This window comes from Pristis pectinata, chromosome 17, assembly GCF_009764475.1.
Source record: "Pristis pectinata isolate sPriPec2 chromosome 17, sPriPec2.1.pri, whole genome shotgun sequence".
Lineage (NCBI taxonomy): Eukaryota > Metazoa > Chordata > Chondrichthyes > Rhinopristiformes > Pristidae > Pristis > Pristis pectinata.
Genome location: NC_067421.1, coordinates 22,791,194 through 22,813,914, shown reverse-complemented (window position 1 = coordinate 22,813,914; position 22,721 = coordinate 22,791,194). Strand labels below are relative to the sequence as shown.

Genomic DNA, 22,721 nt, shown 5'->3' with positions numbered 1-22,721 from the left:
ATTGTTTACCTAACTTAATAAGCTTAGCAAATAGCACTCTTGAAGGATTAGCTTGCAGTGGAGTAGAAACTAGTACTATGAATAGATCAATATTTTGAAAGGTCCAGAGCGCCTACAGTCCATAAGTATTATGGGATAGCTTTAATAAATACTTCTATCTGCACAGATTGATGTAGTATCCTTCCCTCTCATGGCCTATGTGTTAATCCAGGTCAGACAAATATCATCATAATATCTTTTCTTTACCGATAACCTCTTGAATCCTGGTCCCCAGACAGTCCTTCGCAGAAATTGCTTTCATTTGTGGTGCTGCTCACATAAAATGGGAGGTAGAATTTTGTATTCGTGGAGTAGGAAGTGTTGTAGAGTATGTGGTTAAGGGTTACTAGGAAAGTAGTAAATGAAGCAGTAAGCATTTAATGTTGTCGGAAACGATACATTCTATAGTACAGCAGTTTCTTGTTTGAATCACTCCTTTTTACTATCAGTCCCTTCTCTAACACTACTACCCAATAAAATCAATTCTGATACTGTTTGTCATGAAAGGGGGTTTACGCTTGTAATGCATTTTAACATTTGGCTGCAAGTGCTTTGGGATTTGCAATGAAATACTTGAAAGTATAATCACATGTAGGAATGTGCTAGCCAATTTATATTTGTAAACACTCAGGAAAAACACCAAGATCATAATATGAATTAGTTTCAGTGATGTTGATTGACAGGTAAAAGTGGCAGGGACTCCCCAGATCACACCACCACCTCAGAATAGTGCCACAGGACTTTTCCCACACAATCTATTGTTGTAAGGTTATGTCTGAAAGATGGCTTCTGCAGTGTAGCACCTGGAGCATCAATCTAGATTTTTGCACTCTGGTTTCTTGAGGAAGCATGGCTTTCAACTGAGCCCTTGCTGATGCTGAAATGTTCAATTAATCACCATTTCGTGCAATTTTTCAATAAGAACTACCAGCATTTTCTCTACTTTTCATGCTTTAGGATGCAAAGAGAAACTGAAAGAAGGTAATAAGGATGTGTGAGAAAATACAGGGCTTTTAGTGATCAACACTGAAATTTATGGTATAGTTTTTTTTAGATTATGTTGTCAATCACAAGTAAATCGCACCTTGCTTTGAATGCTTTTATTTGTACTTCAATTTATTTCTTTCAGTTACAGACAGCAGTCAATTGATTAAACCTTGACCCATACCTACCATAGTAGAAATCAATTTCTTGATCACTATGATAAAAATCAAATCAACAAAAAGCAATGAGGAAAGCTTTGGGCTGCCGGAAGATGTAAATGATTTGATCAGTTGGGCAGAAAAATAGCAAATGGAATTTAATCTAGAAAAGAGTAAAATAATGCATTTGGGAAGGTGTGGCAAGGCAGAAGAATAAAAGAAAATGGCAGGATCTTGAGCCGTGTGGAAGAACAGTGTGTACAGAGATCCTTAAAGGAGCAGGACAAGTCAATAGCTTATTTAAAATGAAATGCTTTCCTTTTTAAACTGAAATGTAGAATATAAGAGCAGGGACATTAATTAGCTACAATTTAAGTACTCTGCTGTTCTGGTTATTGCATTACAGGAAAGATGCAATTGTATTGGAAATGATGCAGAGGAGATTTGAGGATGTTATCAAGATTAGAAAACTTTATCTTTCAGAAGATGAAAACAAAAGATGCTGGAGATGCACAGCAGGTCAGACAGCATCTATAGAGAGAAACAGAGTTAATGTTTAAGGTTGATGACCTTTTCATCAAAACCAGGAAAAATGAGAAAATGTGTGTTTAGTTACAGAGAAGGGGAAGAGTGAGGAGAAAACGATGGGAATGTCTGTGATAGAGTGGGGTCTAAGAGAATCAAGATGAGGTGCATGCTGTTGGTGCAGTCTATGGAAGGTGAATGTTTGTTAATCATAGCTGATCTGTCTGGAGGAAGTGTAAATGGAGGGAGATGAGTGAGGACAGAGAAGAACAATGCTGAATCTGTGAGATGCAGAACACAGCACTAGCTGAAAATCTGAAATGTTGTGCAGACCAGGAGTTAAAACTGAGTAAATGTTACAGATAGATGACCTTGTGTCAGAACAGGCTTGTTCTGACATACCATATAGGAGAAGCAGCTTATCTGAAATTGTTGCTTTCAATATTGAGTTCCTAGGGCTGCAATATCCCTAGATAAAAGATGAGAATGTTCTTCGAGCTTGCATTGGGCCTTGCAGGAAGAGTGTAAGAGACCAAAGATGGGGAACTGGGGTAAAGGATTAAAGTGACAGGCAACAGGAAAGACTGGGTAAGATAGGGTTGTTTTTCTTTGAAATGGAGAAGGCTAAGGTATATAAGATTAAGATGTTTGGACAGGTCCTCTTTTTACTCTTGTTTTTCCCAAAGCAAAGGGGTCAAAGTCTAGGGAGCATAGAATTAAAGTAATTGGTGGAAGGGTTTGAGAAGTTGTAGTGAGATCTATTTACCCAGAAGATGAGACTCTGAAACCTGCGGCTGGAAAGAATGATAGAGACAAATCTTCATCCCATTGGAAAAAGTACTTTGTGTACTTGAAGAGCTTTGACCTGCAGTGCCACAGACCTAATATTGGAAACTGGGATAAGGTTGAATAGCTTTTTCTGACTGGCACAGACATAGTTGGCCAAATGGTAGCCATTTGTATTGTAAATTTTATATTCTAGTATTTTTTTGGGATATGTATGTCACTGGCAAGACCTACTATTATTACCCAATTCTAATTGCACTTGAAAAGGTGGGGGTGAGCCACCTTGAACTGCTGCATTCCTTCAGGTGAAGATAATCACATAGTATTGTTGAATAGGAAGTCCCAGAATTTAGACCCAAGGATCAGTGACTATATTTCCAAAATAGAATGCAATCTCCTTTTTGGGATGATTTTGATAATCCAAAAGTTATGTAAACTGCTTGTAAGTAAATAATTTTACTACTATGAATATTCAAGTTAGAACCATTTTAATAGTAGGACTATAATCCAAAGGTGTAGCAGAGCAAGCTGATTTATTCCAAAACTATTGAAGTAACTGTAGGATCTCAAAGCAAATTGAAGCGTGAAGTTGTTAAATTGGAGTATTGAAATACAGTTGTTTATAAATGAGATCATTTGTTTAAGAGTATAAAGTAAATTAGGTTAGAACTAGTGGTTTAAAGTGTGCTATAGAAAAATTGATGATAAACCATTTTGTCGACTGAACGTCTTTCAGTCCCTGAAGAATGGTGGAACTTTAAATTTTAGTTAGACGAGATATTTAACGGGCTTCTATTGGAAAACCAATATCATAAGAATTTGTAACCTAAACGTAGGACTTTTGAGTGTATTTCTACTAAATTTGTTTTAGAAGACCTGTAATCTTGGCCATTTGTAAATGAAATTGTGATAATTGAAGTTAAAACTGGCATTCACAGAAATTATGCACTTTGAAAATTGGCACAACATAAGTGTTCTGTATCCAGTGATCCCATTTATTTTTGAAGGCTTTCATTGTTAACTTGCCAATGTTACTAAAGCATTTTTTTTTAGTTTGAAGTAATTAAGTATCAACATTCTAGCAGTAAAATACTGAATACAAAATTTTATGGAAGCAAGTTCAGTGTGGTGTATAATTGGTAACATTAGCATGGATTTGGTATTTATAACGTGACAGATGGTAAATGGAAAGAGTGCAAGGTGCTTAGCAACTTGACAGTAGCCATATTTTGAGTGGGTTCTTCAGCACACTGAAGAGCTCTGCTGAGAGCCAAGCATGGAGGCAACTTATCAAAGACATAGAGGGAGTGGAAGGAACACTTATGAGAATGCCTTGACTGTGACTATTCTTCATGTGTGATCCCTTGACTACCTGGTCTAGCTTTGCCACCACATATCAAGAAATCAAAAAGGACACATGGCAATGGAAAATGGAGCCTTGGAAGCAGATTATTTCTGCTGAAATTCTAAAATTTGGTGGAGAACAACCCGTCACAAATTCACAACTACCAAAGGAGATTTGCAGGGGATATCAGAAACGCAATGATCATGACCATCCTCGAGACAAGAGACTACCTAATTGAGGAAACTACAGAGGGATCTCTCTGCTGTCTGCTGTAGGGAAATCACTAACGTCCTTGTCAACTGCTTCATCCCAGTGGGCAAAGGGTTTTTCCCTGAATTGTAGTGTGATTCCATTTGTTTGGAGGTACAACAGAGATGCTCTTCACACTTCAATTCCAAGAAGAATACAAGGAGCAGCTTTTATAAATGGTCGTCTTGACCTTTCATTATCCTTGGACTCCATTAATAGAGAGGAGCATCCTTCTCAAATTTGGCTCTCCACAGAAATTATTCTCCATCTTGCATCTGCTCTGTGATGTCATGCAAGTTGTGATTTTTAAAAAATGAATCCACAACCGACACTATCTCTTTGCAGATTGGTGTCAAGCAAGAGTGTATCATTGTTCCAACGTTTCTCAATCATTCTCACTGCAGTGCCATACCTTTTTATCTCCAACAAGCTTCTAGTTGGAGTAATCTACAGGAAAAATGGGAAACGTGCATTTCATGCTGAAAGCCCTAGATAGAGTGGACGTGGAGATGATGTTTCCATTAGGAGTGGATCTGAGGGCACAGCCTTAGAATAAAGCAATGTCCCTTTAAAACTGAGATGAGGAATTTCTTCAGCCATAGCCTGCTGAATCTGTTCAATTCATTGCCACAGAGGGCTGTGGACAGTGTCATTGGGTGCATTTAAGGCAGAAATAGGTTCTTGATTGGCAAGGGGGTCAAGGTTATGGGGAGAAGACAGGAGAATATGGATGAAAAATCAGCCATGATTGAATGGTGAAGCAGACTCGATGGGCTGAATGGCCTAATTCTGCTCCTATATTTTAGGGACTTGCACGTGTTCATAGCCAAGCTCCAAGACCTCATCAATTTGTAAATTGAAGTATACAAGAGAATGGGCCTTATAATGAATGTTTGCTACACCGACTTGTCCCCACTGCACGATATCGCCCTCTGATAATAAAGATTCATGAGAGAAAACAAGCACTGCTTCTCACATCTTGGGAGGCAACTCTCAATGAAAGCAGATATTGCTGATGAAATTCATCTTTGCCTTCAATGCACCTACAAATCCTATGGCTGTCTGAAGGAAAAGGGAGATTGGGAGATTAAGACCTCAACTGGCATGAAGCTCATAGTCTACCTGGCAGCTTGGATCTCTGCTCTCCATTTACACTTTTGAATTTATAGCAGCTGTCTCCAGAGTACTGAAGAACCACCACTAATGCTATGTTGGCAAGTCTTGCAAGCCACTGGCAGAATAAGTGAGCCAATCAGCATCTTTTTCTAGGTCAACGTCCCAATATTGAAATGCTAATTGGTCAGCTCCAATGGGCAGGCACTCTTTTGCAAACAAGACACCTGATTCCCAAAACTTTCGTGCTGTTTCATGACAAGAGATTACCAGGTCGAAAGAGAAAAGGATTCAAGGATGTTTTCAAACCCATCTTGAAAATGTACGATGTCTCTATTGACTTATGGAAGTCCCTGGCCCATGTCCACTCAAAGCAGAGGAGAAGCATTTGGGATTGTATTGAGAAGTGAGACGTCAGGAGCACACAGAAGCTCTGCATAAATGGTGGAAGAAGCACACAACCTGTCAAATTGCCCATCTGTCTGTCTTGTTCGAATATTGTTACTTAGGCTGGCTTAGTCAGTTTTTATTTTACTTTATATTTAAGGAAGTTTGTATTGACTTTTTGAAGCTGGGCAGAATGAAGAATCCCACAGAATAAAATTGAACATGTATATTGGCACCAAAACAGTTAAAGTAGTGATTTATAAATGAGAAAGAGGCAAAAAAGGACAAAGCCACTCATGCTGGATGGTTTGAAAGAATTGAGTGGAAGAACAAAATAGTGGTATGTCAGTTTGGGTTACAGAATGCATTCAGCAATTTTAGTGCCTGTTTTTGATTAAGCAAATTCTTTTTAAGTACTGCAAATGTGGTCAGTGTTGTGACAGTAATTTTAAATAACTCCAATATTTGTAGTAGCTAACTAAAAGAAAACAAGGAGCCATGATAAATTGGTCATTTTTAGATTGGCACTTGGTAACTACTGGGATGCTACAGATATCAGTGCTGGAGCTTCGACTTTTATTTTCAATCTATATTGAAGACTTGTAGGAAGGGCCAAGTGTACTGTAGCCAGATTTGCTGATGATACAAAGATAGACAGGTTCACAAGTTGAGGAGAATTTAAATGGATTATGTTAAGTGAGTGAGCAAAAGTTGGCAGATGGAGTCAAATGAGGGGTTGCCCCCTTTGGAAGGAAGAATGAAATTGTTATTTCAACAGAATGATTGCAAAATATTGTGGTACGAGGAGATCTGGGAATCCTAGTATGTGAACCATAAGAAGCTAGTTTGTAGGTATAGCAGGTACAGGGCTCCCTGGGTTACCAATGAGCTGACTTGTGGAAATCTGAGATTTTACGCAAATTCTCCCATACATTTTTAAAGCATTTCAAGCTAGTAATAAAATGTTTTATGGCATTCATTAATTACTGTATCATTGGTTACAGTATACCATTAGTTATGGGTAGTGTTGGGGTGATTAGTCGATTAAAAGAATTATAGCAAGTGTATGTAGAGCAATATGATATGGGTAGCTATAGAAAATGAATGCTTTTGACTTGTGGAGAAATCTGCTTACTCAAGAACAGAACCCTTGTAATCCAGGTCAGCCTGTAATTAGGAGGACTAATAATCAAATGTTGACCTTGCAAAGGACATTGAGTACAAAAGTAGGGAAGTTATGATGCAACTGCTCCAGGAGATCTGCATACCGTTTTGGTTTCCATGTTTAAGTAAGGATGTGTTTGCATTGGAGGTAGTGCATTGAAGGATCATTAGGTTGAATCTTGGGTTGGTATATGAAGAAGGCTTGAGCAGGTTGGGCCTGTATTCATTGGAGATTAGATGAATGAGAAGTGATCTTCTTGAAATGTAAGGTTTGGAGGGGGGTTGACAGGATGAATGCAGAGAGGATGTTCTCCTGGTTAGTTTCTAGAACTAAGGGGCATAGTTTCAGAATAAGGATCACTCAGGCAGAATTGCCTCTCTGATAATTGTGTATCTTTGGAATTCTATGCCCAGAGAGTGGCAGAGTCATTGAATACATTAAAGGCTGGGATTGACAGACATTTGGGGGTTGGAGCAATGTGGGATAGAGCTTTCCCAGTAGTATGGAATCCAACATTAGATCAGCCATGATATTATTGGCTGGTGGAGCTGGCTTGAGGGGCTGAGTGGCATCCTCCTGCTCCTATTTCATGTGGTCTAATGTCCTTTTTAATTGTGAGGGATTCAGAAGTGATTGTTAAAATTGAGGGAGTCAAAGAGCAACTACTGAAGTATGCAGGTGCACACTTAAATGCAGAAGTTCAGAGCTTGCCGTTAGTGGTTACCTGCTCTTCCATAGGGTGTGCTGTCTCACAGCCTCTTCTGGTGTTTTCAGAAATTGACAAAATAATTAGCTTCAGGCAATTTTTGAGTTATGTTTGCTGTTTTTCAAAAAGCAAGCTTTTTAATGGCAAAGTAAACTAGCTATTGCTTAATAGTCCATCTGGCCCTAAAAGAAATCAAATTTGTATTTATGGATTGTCATTCTTTCAGACTAATATTTTAAAAAAAATTCATGTGTCGTAGTAATCATGTTTTTGCTGCAGTTTGATCCTTCAGTTAGTGCTAATTCCATTGTTTCCTTGGCAATCTATAATGTGTTTTAAAGCTTATAGTAAAATTTGTACTGTATCTTTTAAGCAAGCTTGGTCACCTCAAAGTTGAACATCATTGGGCCTGTAATCCTCAATGTGAAAATGAATTTAAAATAATACACACCAGTGTTTTGATTTGAGGCTCAAAGAATATGCAGCTTATTTTTAATATAAAAATAACCTGCTGGCAATAGCAGGTCAGGCAACATTTTTGGAGAGAAACCATTAATATTTTGGGTTGATGACCGTTCATTCTGTTTTTAGATTTCCAGCATCTGTTGTATTTTACTTTTCAACTTGTGCAACTTATTTTTGTTGAGTTGTGATGTGAGTGTATTTTAACACTGATCTCTGATTGCCTTTTGAAATGTTGGTGGTGAGTTGCCTCATTGAACTGTGGCAGTGTGTTTGATGAAGGCATTTCCTTAGTCCAGCTGGATAGGAAGTCCTGCAAGATTTTGGCTCTACCTTCATAGAGTTTACCTGAAAGGACTGGAAATCCTGTGATTTATTGGCTCACGGAGGCATTGGTTACAATAAGTTTTAGAATTCAGTTACATAAACACAACCCATAACAGATGGAGCAAGGTGGTCAATGAGCACAGAGCAGCTTAGTCTTGGCAGCTTGCAGTTGCGATCATCTTCTTGGCCACTTCTCAAGTTGGTCAGTGCTAAACCAGGGCTCTCATAGGATCCACCTCAAAGCCGTCTGTCTGCCCCTCTTACAGAATTTGCTTGGTGATGGCTGCCTCTGATTGTTTTTATTTTAGGGAAGCAAATCTATCACTAATTTAGATACTTCCCTCAATGCATGCATCCAATTGTAGGAGGACAGGTAGCAATGTGGACTACTCTTACTCCAGCAACCTGTGCCAGTTGCTTATCATTTTTAAGTGGTTTGTTAAACAAAAGGGTTTAAGTACATCATCCACATTCTGTTTTCAATTCTATTTTGCACAACCCTCTTTCTGACAGCTTGTAGTTTTTTGTCACTTAGAGACATAGAATCATACAGCTTGGAAACGGGCCCTTTGGCCCAATTCATCCATGCCAACCAAGATGTCTATTTGAGCTCGTTCCATTTGCTTGTGTTTAGTCCTTATTCCTCTAAACCTTTCCTGTCCAAGTACCTGTCCAAATGTCTTTTAATTATTGTACCCACCTGTACAGCTTCTGGCAGATCATTACATGTACCCACCACCCTCTGTGTGATAATGTTTCCCCTCGGCTCCACTTCAAATCTTTCCCTTCTCACCTTAAATCTATGCCCTCTAGTTGTAGACTTCATTACCCTGGGGAAACACTATGACCATCCACCCTATCTATGCTCCCTTATGATTTTATATACCTCTGTAAGGTTACCCCTCAGCCTCCTGCACTCCAGGGGGGAAAGAAAAGTCCCAGCCTATCCAACCTCTCCTTGTAACTCATGCCCTCTGGTCCTGGTAAGATCCTTGTGAATCTTATCTGCATCCTTCCTATAGCTGGACCACCAGAACTGCACACAGTACTCAGTGTGGTCTCACTGACTTCTTGTACAATTGCAACGTGACATCCCAACTCTTGTGCTCAATACACTGGCTGATCAGGGCAAACATGCCAAATGCCACCTTCACCACCCTTTCTACCTGTGTCACTGCTTTCAGGGAACTATGTATTTTATATCCTTGGGTGTCTCTGTTCTGCAATGCTCTCTAGGGCCCTACCATTTACTGTGCAAATCCTGCCCTGGTTTAACCTGTCAAAATGAAATGCCTTGCACTCGCACTTCTCAAGATAGCCAATGTTGCTCCAAAAATGACATTTGTAAAAGACTTCAAACTGTACCTTCCAGGGCCACGTTGACATAGTTTATAACGCTGATCAGCATAAGTTGTAACCTAGTATTTATGGAAGTGTGTAAAGGGGAACTGGTCTCCTCACGTGTGAGCTCCCAACATTTTCTCGCATCGTTGCAAGCTTTCTTGATTAAACACCCATTCAGTCCTATTTGCTATATTATTTCTGATAATTCCAGGGCTTTAACCAGCAGTGTACTTCCAAGCTAGGTTAATGTGTGACTTGAAGGAGGAACTTGCAGTTGGTGTCATTTCCATATGTCTGCTGTCTCTCTTCTAGGTAGTGGAATTAGAAGCTTTAGGAAATGGTATAGAAGTAATTGCTGCAATGTACCACAATGGCTACAGTGCAGTGGTCCGGAGGAAGTGAATCTTCAGGGTACTGCATGTGGTTCCATTTAACAGAACTGCTTTATTCTGGATGAGGTGGAGCTCTTTGAATGTTGTTAGAGTTGTGCTCATCTAGGTTAATGGAAAATGTTCACTTGCGCTTCTGACTTGCACCTTGAAGACTGGGAGTTAGATAATGAGGCACTCATCACAGGATACCCAGTCTCTGAGCTGCTCACATAGTCACAGTTTATCTGGCTGATCTGGTTAAGTTTCCAGCCGATGGTAACTTCCAGTACACTGCCCTGGGGAATTCTAGGAGGGACGTCCTGGGGTTGAAATTTAATTTTCAAAGTCAGAAACATCTTCCTTTTCACTATCCATGACTCTAGAAGTAGCTTTTCCCCCACTAATGTCCATTGACTTGATTTTTAACAGGGCTTCTTCATGCCACACTTAAGTGATTTCTTAGTGCTAAATGGTGTTAATCTTGCCTTATTTTTGGATTTGGCTTTTTTGCCAACATTTTGTATGGAACTAAGTGGTTCTGTTGTATGCAGACTGAGGATCAGTAAACAGTTATTTATCAGTAAGTGGCATAGTAGAATTGTCAATGCCATCGCTTATCACTTTGTGATTGAAAACAGACTAAGGGGCTGGTAATTATCAGGTTCCACTTTCAATGCATGAACCGTAATAGGGTACTTTTCCATAGAACTGATGTTCAAACTAAGCTGTTCCAATACAATTTTCTCTGCAACTTTAGCACATGGAAAGGATACTGTTAGGTCCCAACTTCTTTGCTGTATCTAGTGTGGTGGTCCATTTCTTGCTGTAATGTAGAGTGAATTGAATGGGTGAAATACTGGCTTCTATAATGATGGAGACCTTGAGAGGAAACAAAATTAGATCATCCACAAAGCATCTTTTGATTCTAAATGTTTCAACCTTGTCTCTTGCACTCGTGCTGGATTCTGCCACCATTGAGGGTGAGGATGTTCTTGGAACCATTGCCTCCTGTTAGCTGTTTAATTGTTCACCAGCTTTTTTGTAGGTCATGCATGGTCTTAATATTAGATCAAATTTTTTTCAATCCTTTTGAAGTAAGGATCTAACTGTTTCACATCATTTGCAATAACTGCCAATTGGGAAGCTAGTGTTAATGGCAATATTTTATTATTCCATATTTCCTAATGACTTAGAGGGAGGCCTTTTTGGCTCTGAGTCTATGCTAGTTCTCGGAGTAATCCTATTTCTCCACTGAAATGGAATATGCTTATGGATTGGCTCAGCAATTTCACAATATTTTTTCACCTGGTGTTTGTTGGCTAGTTCAAGCTTCAATGTCTTCTGTGCTGCTACTTGGGGTAAAAGACAGGGAAATTAACTTGGAAACTTAATTTTAGAATTATTAATACATTTACCTAGAAATATAATTGATCTGTAGTTTTTTTGGAATGATATTTGCATTTTAGGAATAATGTACTGAAATATTCCTATTTAAATTACTCATAACTTTTCCCAAGACTTTCATGAGGTGGGACAAGGAGCATTTTAATATTTTAAATCGTTTTTCTGTTGTAGTATATTCACGAAAGAAATGTAGGATGCACAGGGCCACTGTTGGTGAAAACTAATTGAACCTGGGCTTTGGTGCAAAAAGTAACATCTCTAGTACAAATATAGGTGACTCCAGCGTTACTGCTGGTCGTGTAATGGAAATTCACCTTTACAGAATTTACAAATCACTACCTAAAAATTTGAGCTGCAGAATAAAATTTGCTCTTACAGAATTTGGGGGGTGGGGGGGAAGAAATGTAAATAAACACAACTTTATCTTTTTCAACTCTCATTTTATGATGTATGTGATGACGTAGTTTTGCATTATGAGAAATTGCAATTCAGCCAGTTTTTCAGGAACACAACCCCCACAGCAGCCCTCCCCCCCCCCCCCCCCCCACCCCCATTGCACTGATCTGTTTTTACTTGTAAAGAAAGATATTAAACTGTTTTAATGTTGTCTATGAAGAGTACAATTTTTGTGCTAATTATAATACAGTGAAACTCCAGTAATCCAGCATCTGATTGTTCAGAAAACTTAGTGGTCTGGTATCTAGCACACTCTTTTTAAGAACATACAACACTAAAGCCCAGTACAGGTCCTTCGGCCCACAATGTTGTGCCGACATTTTATCCTGCTCTAAGATCTACCTAACCCTTTCCTCCCACATAGCCCCCAATTTTTCTATCATTCATGTGTCCATCTAAGAGTCTCTTAAACGTCCCTCATGTATCTGCCCCCACAACCTCAGCTGGCATTGCATTTCACACAACCCCCACTCTGTGTATATTAAAAAAAAACTTACTCCTGACATCCCCCTTATACCTTCCTCCGATCACCTTAAAATTATGTCCCCTCGTGTTAGCCATTGTCACCCTGGGAAAAAGTCTCTGACTGTCCATGAGTTAGTACAAGAGAGCTAGAAAGTTAGTACTGCTGCAAATACAAAACAGGCTTCCAAGTACCATGTAACAAATCATTGAACTATTATTGCAATATTTTCTCTACAATCAGACAATTCTTCCAGTCTAATTTACTTCAATTTAAGTTTGTGTACTGGCCAAGTGCACGAGAATAGTCTTCTGATGTACCGTACTAATCAGGAAATATTTCAGTAGGTGTACTAAAGATACTAGAGCTCTACATTGAGAAACAAACTGCAATAAAAAGCCAAGGCGATCCCAGTCATTATCAAATGGCTCTCCTTCTGACTAAAGTCATACAGAAAGTAGCTATTTAGAGGACACCAGGCACCATCCATTATATAATGCCAGCTTACAATTACTGTTAGTAAGAGAACATGCAGAATAAAAGCTGGACTCGAGTTTAAATTATTAGAATTTTTTTCAAGCCAAGAGCCAAAGACACCTTTACATATATCTGTTTGGAAATCAATAAATATGAGAAGATTATTTTTTAAAAATAAAGATGAAGTGCAAAATATCTCACTAACAAGCTATATACAGTCTTCTCAACCTTGATCTGTCCTCTTTGGAGCAGGATTTGAGCCCAGAACCTCCCAAATCAGAGGTGAGCATGCTATAATGGAACCTCAGTCCAGAATGCAAGCCAGGGATTTGGACTACGAGTGGGGTGTGCAGTCAGAGCTGGGGGTCCAGAGTGCAGTGAGGCTGGGGCCCAGTCTATGGGCAGATGAGTGGCTGGAGCCAGGGTTGAGGTCCAAAACACCAGGGGTCAGGAATGTGCATAAATTTGCAGCTGGAGATGGGATCCAGAGTATTTACACTGCACGTTTCTTGCTCCTGTAAGCTCACTGGGTACACTGGAAAACCTTATTTTACTAATGTGTAACATTTTTCAAAAAGACAAAGTAAAAATGTCTTTGGTATTAATAGTAGTAACATCCTATGGTCTAGAAAATCTGCTTGTCCGGCACTACCAAAGTCCCAAGGCTGATGGATTGTCAGAGTTTTACTATGTACTGTTCATTGTGCTGTTACATCTTTTTCGTGATTTCTGATCTTGCTTTTTATAATTGCATTCTATTCCAACTATACTTTTCTACAGCTTCCAGCTGCTTGGTTCACCATGTTTGATGCAGTACTTATTCTGGTTCTGATCCCCATGAAAGACAAAGTGGTAGATCCTGTGTTAAAGAGGAAAGGCTTGCTGCCTACATCCTTGATGAGAATTGCTGTTGGCATGTTTTTTGTTATGTGCTCTGCGGTGGCTGCTGGTAAGTATATTCTGCAGAAAGTTTTCTTCATTTTTACTTTAAAGTTGAGAAGTGAAAATCTGTTTCAGAATAAATGTGAGAATACATGAGTTTTTGTAAATTGAAGGATTATACATCGAGATGTAATAGTGTTGCACATGTTTATAAATCTAGCCTTTTGGGAAATAATGCTGTGGTACCTGTATGCATACAATAATTTTCATGGCATATCAGATTTAAATCGTTCTTTATCACTACCTCCTTTCATCCTGGCCCCCAACACAGCTGAAAGAAGGAAATTCAGAAGTCAAATGCTTGTATCTTAGGACACTGTACCAAGTATGAACAGAAATTGGGTTTAAACCTGATGCACAGTTAGGGTCATATTAAGTTTGAATTTTAAAAATCTGAAGACTAAGATGAGAGGAAAAACAGTGCATGCAGTTGAGGATAAGACCTTGAGTTGGAGTAATGCTTCAAGTTCACTTTGAGTTTTGCAAATGTTCACTGAGCTTCAGTTTTGCTGTTATGTCCTTTCTGACTACAAGAGCAATAGTAATCTGGAGGATTTTAGTGTTATGACTATTTATATTGATGTATCAGATTTATTGCATTAATAGCACTGGTATTTGATGCATTTGTAAATTTTATTATCCTGCTGTGAGCATTAGGGTTGAATAGTGGTTTAGCACCAAAACTGCTAACTTCAGTATTCTGAGGAGTATACTTCATGGAACGCAGTATTGGGATCTCTATTTTAAATGAAGTCTTATGTATCAGGGCACGAATCTGTCTGGAGGAAGGTTGTAACAGAGACACCAAGAATAAGCAGGGCTTCACTATTCATAGTGCTTCACATGTTTCACAAGTCCTATCAAAAAAATTTGTGGGAGGACTTTAAATCACTTTTTTTTTTGAATCAGTGACCTGAAACCATTATGTATATGACTGGTAAAATACCAACCAAAATCTGAACATTATGAATGTGCTATGTCCAAAATAAAAGCTTGTCTATCAGCAAACATTTAGGTTTGCACATTTAGAGTACTTGTTTATCTGTTTTCAGCATTCTTAGGGTTTTGATGTTTTTAACTTGTAAAAATACAAGTTATTACAAGAAGCTTTCACTTTTTTTTTAATTGCTGGAATCTGACATGAATAAGTGACACTAATGAATTATTTTGCTAGGGAATGCATTTCATTGGCAGAATTCATTTTGTAAGTTTATTTTGTGTACAGAGCTAAGTATAGCAGTGATTGAAAAGCACAAGAACCCAGATACTGGAAATCTAAAATAATAAGAACAGAGATCAATTACACTTCATCAAAGTCTAAGTCATTCAGCTGAAATGTTAACTGGATTTCTTTCTGTAGGAACTGCCTGGCCTGTTAAGTATCTCCAGTATTTTTATTTGGGTGTAGTGGTGATTGTGGATTATTTTTCATTTGAGTGGTGGGTGGGGGAAATGCTCAATTGACATCACCATAGAATCCAACATGTAAACCTTGTTCATTTTCTCCTTACCACCACTTTAAGAACTACAGTTTTACGAAAACTCTTTTCTTGAAAAGTCCCCAGCACTTATTCACAACCTGTTGTCTGTTCATCCAACTGAGAACTGCCCAAACCACAAGATGTAAAGCTTTCAAAGCAAAGTTTTTTTTTGTAGTTTTTTTGGTCTTTATTATCATGGTAGTGGGAGTGGAGCTGTAAGTCCAGTAGCTGGAGGATGGGAGTGTCTGATGTCCAGGTCAGTCTGTGGGCTGTATGTAGGCCTAGCTGATGTAATGATCTAACTGGCCAATGTGTAGCCTATTCCAAAAGTTGCCCAGGTTCATAAGTTGCTCCCCACCACCACCACCATCCCTGTTCCATTTTTGCACTTTTGGAAAAGATTTATTAAAAATTTGACTTGTGCATCAGATTTTTGTAGTAAATAGGATTTTGGAAATCTTTTTAACTTCCAATTTCTAAAAGTAAGATTGATCTTTAATCTTAATTTACAGACTTCCAAGTTCCTGACATTCATCAATAAATACAAATTGTTCACTTTCTAAACTTTTGGCTATTGCTATAAGATAGTTATTTTGGGATATCATTGTGTTCTCAGCATACAATTTCACTCAATTATCTGGTTTGGTTGCTGGAGGAATGTTTGTTTTTATCACTAAGATAACCTCACCTGACTCTGCTATTCAACCTGAGGGCTTCTCAATCCATCGATGGACCGTACAGTGTCCTTGGGCAAAGTTAAAGGTGGAGGGGTCTGCTTCTTAACAACTTGTGGTGCTTAGACGTGATTGTCCTGGCGAGCTCCTGATCATCCAGCCTGGAATATCTAATGGTGAAGTGTCGACCATTCTATCTGCCAAGGGAGTTTGCTTCAGCTATCCTGATGGCAGTCTACATCCCACCACAGATGGACATGAAGCCTGCACTCAATGAGCTATACTCCGTGGTCAACAACCGTGAGACAGGATACCCGGAGGCCCTCTTCATCATCGCAGGGGACTTCAATCAGGCCAAGGTTGAAGTGTGTTACCAAAATACTATCAACACATCTCCTGCTCCACCAGGAGTGCCAACACCCTTGACCACTGCTATATAACCATCAAAGATGCCTTCTGAGCCACCCCTCATCCTCGCTTTGGGAAATCAGACCACCAGGCAGTGCTGCTTCACCCTGCATACAAACAGAAACTGAAACGGGAGGATCCAGTACGGAGAGTTGTGCAGAGCTGGTCTGAGGAAACAGATGAGCTCCTACATGACTGCTTTGAGACAGTGGACTGGTCCATGTTCAAAGACTCAGCTGCCAGCCTTGATGAGTATGCCACCACCATCACAGACTTTATCAACAAGTGTGTGGAGGACTGTGTACCAAAGAAGACAATGCGGGTGTTCCCAAACAGGAAACCATGGATGAACCGGGAGATCCACTCCCTACTGAAGGAGAGGACTGCTGCACACAAATCTGGTGTTCCTGATCTGTACTAGAAATCGAGGTATGACCTTCAGAAAGCTATCAGGGATGTCAAGAGGCAATACCAACTCAAAATAAAGTCCCTGACCAGCTGTCAGTTATGGCAGGGCTTACATGCCATAACAGGCTACAAGACAAAGTTGGGCTGCATAGCTAACAACAGTGCATCCCTTCCTGATGTGTGTTTTGAACAAAAGGGAAGTGGATTGTCACCATCCACCCTGATGGCCACCAACGCAGCTGAACTTGTGATCACAGTGTAGGATGTATGATCAGTCTTCCAGAGAGTGAACATGAGGAAAGCACCTTGCCCAGATGGTGTCCTGGGCCGTGTGCTCAGATCTTGAGCTGGCAGAAGTATTTGCGGACATATTCGACCTCTCCCTGCTTTAATCTTAGGTTCCCTCCTGTTTTAAGAAGACCACTATCATCCCGGTTACAAAGAAAAGCAAGGTAACATACCTCAATGACTACCGACCAGTGGCTCCACATCCACCATCATGAAGTGCTTTGAGAGGTTGGTCATGGCTCTCATCAACTCCAGCCTACCAGACAACCTGGACCCATTGCAATTCACCTATTGCCAAAACAGGTCTACAGCAGATGCCATCTCCCTGGCCCTACACTCAGCTCTGGAGCATCTGGACAGTAAAGACACCTACGTTAGACAATTGCTTATTGACTATAGCTCTGCCTTCAATACAATAATCCCAAGCAAGCTTGTCACCAAACTCCGAGACCTAGGACTCAACACCTCCCACTGTAACTGCATCCTTGACTTTCTAACCAACAGACCGCAATCAGTGAGGATAGGCAGCAATACCTCCGGCACGATTATTCTCAACACTGGTGCCCCACAAGGCTGCATCCTCAGCCCTCTACTCCCTATACACTCATGACTGTGTGGCCAGATTCTGCTCTAACTCCATCTACAAGTTTGCAGATGATACCACTGTTGTAGGCCGTATCTCAAACACTGACGAGGCGGAGTATGCAAAGAGATAGAGCTTAGTGGAATGGTGTCATGACAACAACCTTTCCCTCAATGTCAGCAAAACAAAGGAGCTGGTCATTGACTTCAGGAAAGGGGGCAGTGTACATGCACCTGCCTACATCAATGGTGCTGAGGTCAAGAGGGTTGAGAGCTTCAAGTTCCTGGGAGTGAACATCACCAACAGCCTGTCCTGGTCAAATCATGTAGAAGCCATGGCCAAGAAAGCTCACCAGCGCCTCTACTTCCTCAGGAGGCTAAAGAAGTTCGGTTTGTCCCCTTTGACTCTCACCAACTTTTACTGATGCACCATAGAAAGCATCCTATCTGGATGTATCACGGCTTGGTACGGCAACTACTCTGCCCAGGAGACCGCAAGAAACTGCAGAGAGTTGTGGACACAGCCCAGCGCATCACGGACACCAGCCTCCCCTCCTTGGACTCTGTCTTTACCTCTCGTTGTCTTGGTGAAGCAGCCAGCATAATCAAAGACCCCACCCACCTGGGACATTCTCTCTTCTCTCCTCTTCCATTGGGTAGAAGATACAGGTGCCTGAGGGCACATACCACCAGACTTAAGGACAGCTTCTACCCCACTGTGATAAGACTATTGAACGGTTCCTTTATACAATGAGATGGATTATGACCTCACGATCTACCTTGTTGTGACCTTGCACCTTATTGCACTGCACTTTCTCTGTAGCTGTGACACTTTACTCTGTACTGTTATTGTTTTTACCTGTACTACATCAATGCACTCTGTACTAACTCAATGTAACTGCACTGTGTAATGAATTGACCTGTACGATCGGTTTGTAAGACAAGCTTTTCACTGTACCTCGATACAAGTGACAATAATAAACCAATACCAAAAATTTCTGATTATTAATACTTTTATTCTTCAATACAGTTTTGCTTAGTTGAATGAAAAGGAAGTAAATTCCATTGAACTGTGGCATAGTGCTTGTAATCACTGTTGCGTACATATTACAGAGCTAGAAGCAATTTCTTTGTGGTTAGGAGATCCTAAACAATCATTAAGTTCCCAGTTTTTAACTAGTGTTATATTTAAAATGAAAAGGTAATAAAATATCTCCTTGCTGTTTGTAGCCTTTGTCTGCTTCATATTCCTATGTAGTAGTGAGCACACCTTGAAGATACTTCATTGGCTGTGAAAAGCTTAGGAATGTCATGAGATTATGGAAGGTATTTTATAAATACAAGCTTTTCCTTTGGTTCCTACAGAAGTAATGATTTGAAGGAGAATTAGAACATTCCATTCCCCTATTGAATGAGAGGAAGTTGTGTGCAAAAAAGTTTCTAATTTGCCTTTTAATCAGGTAGTTCATAAAGAAAGATCTAAAAGCAAATCAAAGATTTACAGGATTTCTTCTCTTCATCCTCTGCAGCCTTCTCCATCTCCTCCATACCCTGAATCTGTTGTGTATTGTGATATGACTGGCATGTTATTCCTTTCTGTATTATTAGCTCTAGATGTTGATCTGGAGCATGTAATGATAGCATATTTCCACACTTCATAATGCATCTGCAATGATAAAATAATCTGTATATATCCTATGTGGTCAAGATCATTGAAAGCATAAGATGTTTGATCTCAAAGTGATCAGAATTCTGCTACCCAGCTAGAAAATAGTGGAACCTCTTTTCTAATATTTCATTTCACTGTTTCTCTGCTGTATTTATTAGTTTATTTGATATTAGTATTTTATTTAGGTGCCAATAGAGTTTGATCCTGGGTGCCAATAGAGTTTGATCCCAGATACCAATAATGCGGCAGTGATTGATTGAAATGATTGAAGAGTATGGGTTGATAGGACTAGTTGGGAGCAGTAAATAACCCGTAAATGCAGTGGAGGAGCAGATCAACCCCATGGATGATGGTTTGGCCCTTGAACATTATTTAGTATGGCTGAGAAGCCCCAATCTGGCATGTCAGTCTCTGCCACACTTGCTGCAGCTGAAGATGGTGTGCTATGAAGTTGCATGATTCACTAGCTTCTGGTTTCTACAAGTTCTCTCCTTAGCCTGTTGAGCTTTCCATTTCTCTTAACTACTCCTGACGCACTGCTGAACAGTTGGCCTCCAAGGATCCCAACAGTCTGAGTTGTCTATTGCTGTTGCATCTTCATATTTTTGCTTTTCCTTGTTTGTGGTTACCCTTAGCACAGAGCTTTGGGCATTCAACAGATGGTAACCCAGTGGTCAGTTCACCATGAAGAATATTCTTGAATGTGATCCCATGGTCAGTTGAATGAATATGTTTAATCTAACAATTGTCATTGGCTTAATAATGAATGTGTGGATGGGCTAAGCAGATTCCAGGACCTCAAGTTGCTGACTTTGTACCACTAGGTGATGGCTCTGAGATAGCAAAAGTAGAAACTAAGTCTTCTCTCGTGCCTTGGATATATAGTCCAGGCCTGGTACTACTAGGAGTGTAGGCTTTTAGTTTGGTGTTCTTCATCAGGTTGCTACTGACTTACACTCCTTGCTCAGCTTGGACATCACAGCCTTGGCTTTTGAAATGCCCATGCTGATTTCAGCACTATGACATATTGTTGGTGATTGTGGAGCCTAGATGTGTGAAGCTGTCTACTACCTCCAGCAACACATTATCAATGCTAATTCATGATGGTACTGCAGCTTTCTGGAACATGACATGCATCTTCCAGATGCCGATGATCAATTGGGACTTCAGAGGTGTGAGGGAATCTGTCTGTTGGTTCCTTTTGAAATGGAGTGCTAATACAGCATTCTTGACATGAAGTAGATTAGTATCCAAGGAAGCAGAAGATTGTCCAATTTAAGAGTTGAAGCCCAGGCAGGAAAGAATTCTGGCAAAGTTCACCCCAGCAGTAAGCAAAGCTGTTGGAAAGAAAATCTGGATTCCATTTTGATTTTTATCTCTTGAATGTGTATGTATTGGAAATATTTTTTGGTTTAATATGAGGCTAATCTTTTGCCTTTCTCTCAAATCTTTGTGGCAAATTGGCCTTTTTGTACCTCGCATGACAGATGGCAGTAGCAAACAAAACCTGCTTTGGGAAAGAAAGATTAGTATGATCAAGTCACTGAATTAAAAATTTCTCTATGGAGATTGTTGCCCTTTAATGAATATGCATTATGCAGTGTTGAAAAATAACACGTTGGAAGAAAGATATTGAGGTGGTAGTTGACCTTTTAAAGAAAAATGTTTTCCTAACTCGTAGTCCGTCAGAAATTATGATGGGAAGTTGTCCTGCGGTGGCCAGCAACCTTTGCATCTGTCAATGAGACCTTTTTGTTTTCACAAGGCTGAATATCGTCCATTATTGGAATAGTTATATCAGCTGAAAATCCAAAGGTCATGGCTGTTAACATTAGTCTTTTGATAAGATTGTCTTTCTAAGCAGTAGTGTAACTAAAATGTGAAGCATTTTGATCATCTTGCCTGCTGTCCTAAACAATGTTGCAATTTACACCTAATTCAGGACTGGAGAGTTAAGATAGTTCTTACAAATAAAGTTTGAGTTTGGTTTTTCTCTAAAAATGGCAAGTTTTAAGTTCAATTAGAAAACCTCCAGTGGTAGAATCACGTTCCAACTTTTAGAATAACATTTGTTGTCTAACATACAGCACTCTGGAAATAAAATTAATAAAATATAAATCCTCATGTATGTTAAAAGGAAAACTGTCAAGGATGACTCTGGTGCAGTTCAGATGCTTTCCTTTCCTTGTATATGTGACGTTCTTGGATGAGTGTTCTATCCAGAGAACTTCATTGTGCAAAAACATTTGGGTCAGGAAAGCTGCAATTTTATAATGGAGACACGAGGCAGCATATCTGGAGCAACAATCTGTGCTGGAGGAACTCTGCATCTCATGCAGCATCTGTGGGAGGAAAGAAATTGTCGACATTTCGGGTCAAAACCCTGCATCAGGACTGAGTGGAGAGACAAGATAGCCACGTGGAGGGGAGAAGGGGAGTGGCAAGAAAGGATTCTGAGGCAATTAGGGGACTGAGGAGGCGTGTGAGATGACAGGCAGGTAGGGGAGGTGAGCTGGGGTGGAGTTGGAAGACTGGCAGGTGAATGGTAGTTGGAGGCAGACAGGAAAAAGGGGGGAAAATGTAGCAAAGTGGGGGAAGGGGGAGCATGAAGATGGGAAGGATGAGAGATGAGCAGGAACACAAAGCACTACCAGAACTGGATTTGGATAATAAAGGAATTGAGAATGGGAGTCATTAGGGGAGAGGTAACAACAGTTGGAACCAGATTTTTTTTTGGGGGGGGGGGTGTGTGGGGGGGATGGGGAGAGGAGGGAGGGAGAACATGTGGGTGGGTGGGTGGATGGAGCCAGGAGGGGGAAGGGCATGAAGGTGGTTGAAGGGGGTTTGGGGGTGGATGGGAAAGGGGACAAAAATGAGAGGACCAGAGGGAGGGGAAAACAAAAAGGGAAAGGGTTGGGGGGGGTGTGGTGGAGGTTATCTAAAATTGGACAACTCCATATTCATGGCATTGGGTTGTAGATTATCCAGGTGGAATATAAAGTATTGCTCCTGCAGTTTGTGTTGGGCTTCATCCTGGCAGGAGAGAAGGCCAAAGATGGACAGATCAGTGTGGAAATGGGAAGGAGAGTTGAAATCATTTGCAACTGAGAGCTTGGGATGGCTAACGCAGACTGAGCTTGGGTGTTCTGTGAGACAGTCGCCGAATCCGCACTTGGTCTCGCTGATGTAGCGAAGGCTACATCAGAAGCATTGAATGCAGGAGACAAGGTTAGAGGAGATGCATTTATTCCTACTGTTTCCTGTCTTCAAGCAATTCTCAATCCACATCAGCATGTTACTCCTAGTTTCATGTGCTTTAATTTTCATGTGCACACTAACCTAATTTCTTGTACACTTGATCCTTTTATGTGGACCTTATTTTTTTAAAAAATTCTGAGAGTCTGTATGCACCACGTCCTCTAGTTCTCCCCTATCTATTCTAGTAGTTGCATTTTCAAAAAAAAAATCAGTGGGTTTGTAAAGCAGGATGTCCCTTTAAGCAAAGATT

The 22,721-nt window shown here is 40.1% G+C and overlaps 1 protein-coding gene across 1 annotated transcript in view; it reads left to right on the top strand.

Moving 5' to 3' along the window:
- Window positions 1–22,721, top strand: part of slc15a4 (solute carrier family 15 member 4) — a 59,842-nt gene that overhangs the window by 13,083 nt on the left and 24,038 nt on the right. Inside the window, exon 5 of the mRNA XM_052032104.1 lies at window positions 13,542–13,710. Coding sequence (XP_051888064.1) covers window positions 13,542–13,710 — 169 coding nt within the window. The remainder of the gene's footprint in view (window positions 1–13,541; window positions 13,711–22,721) is intronic.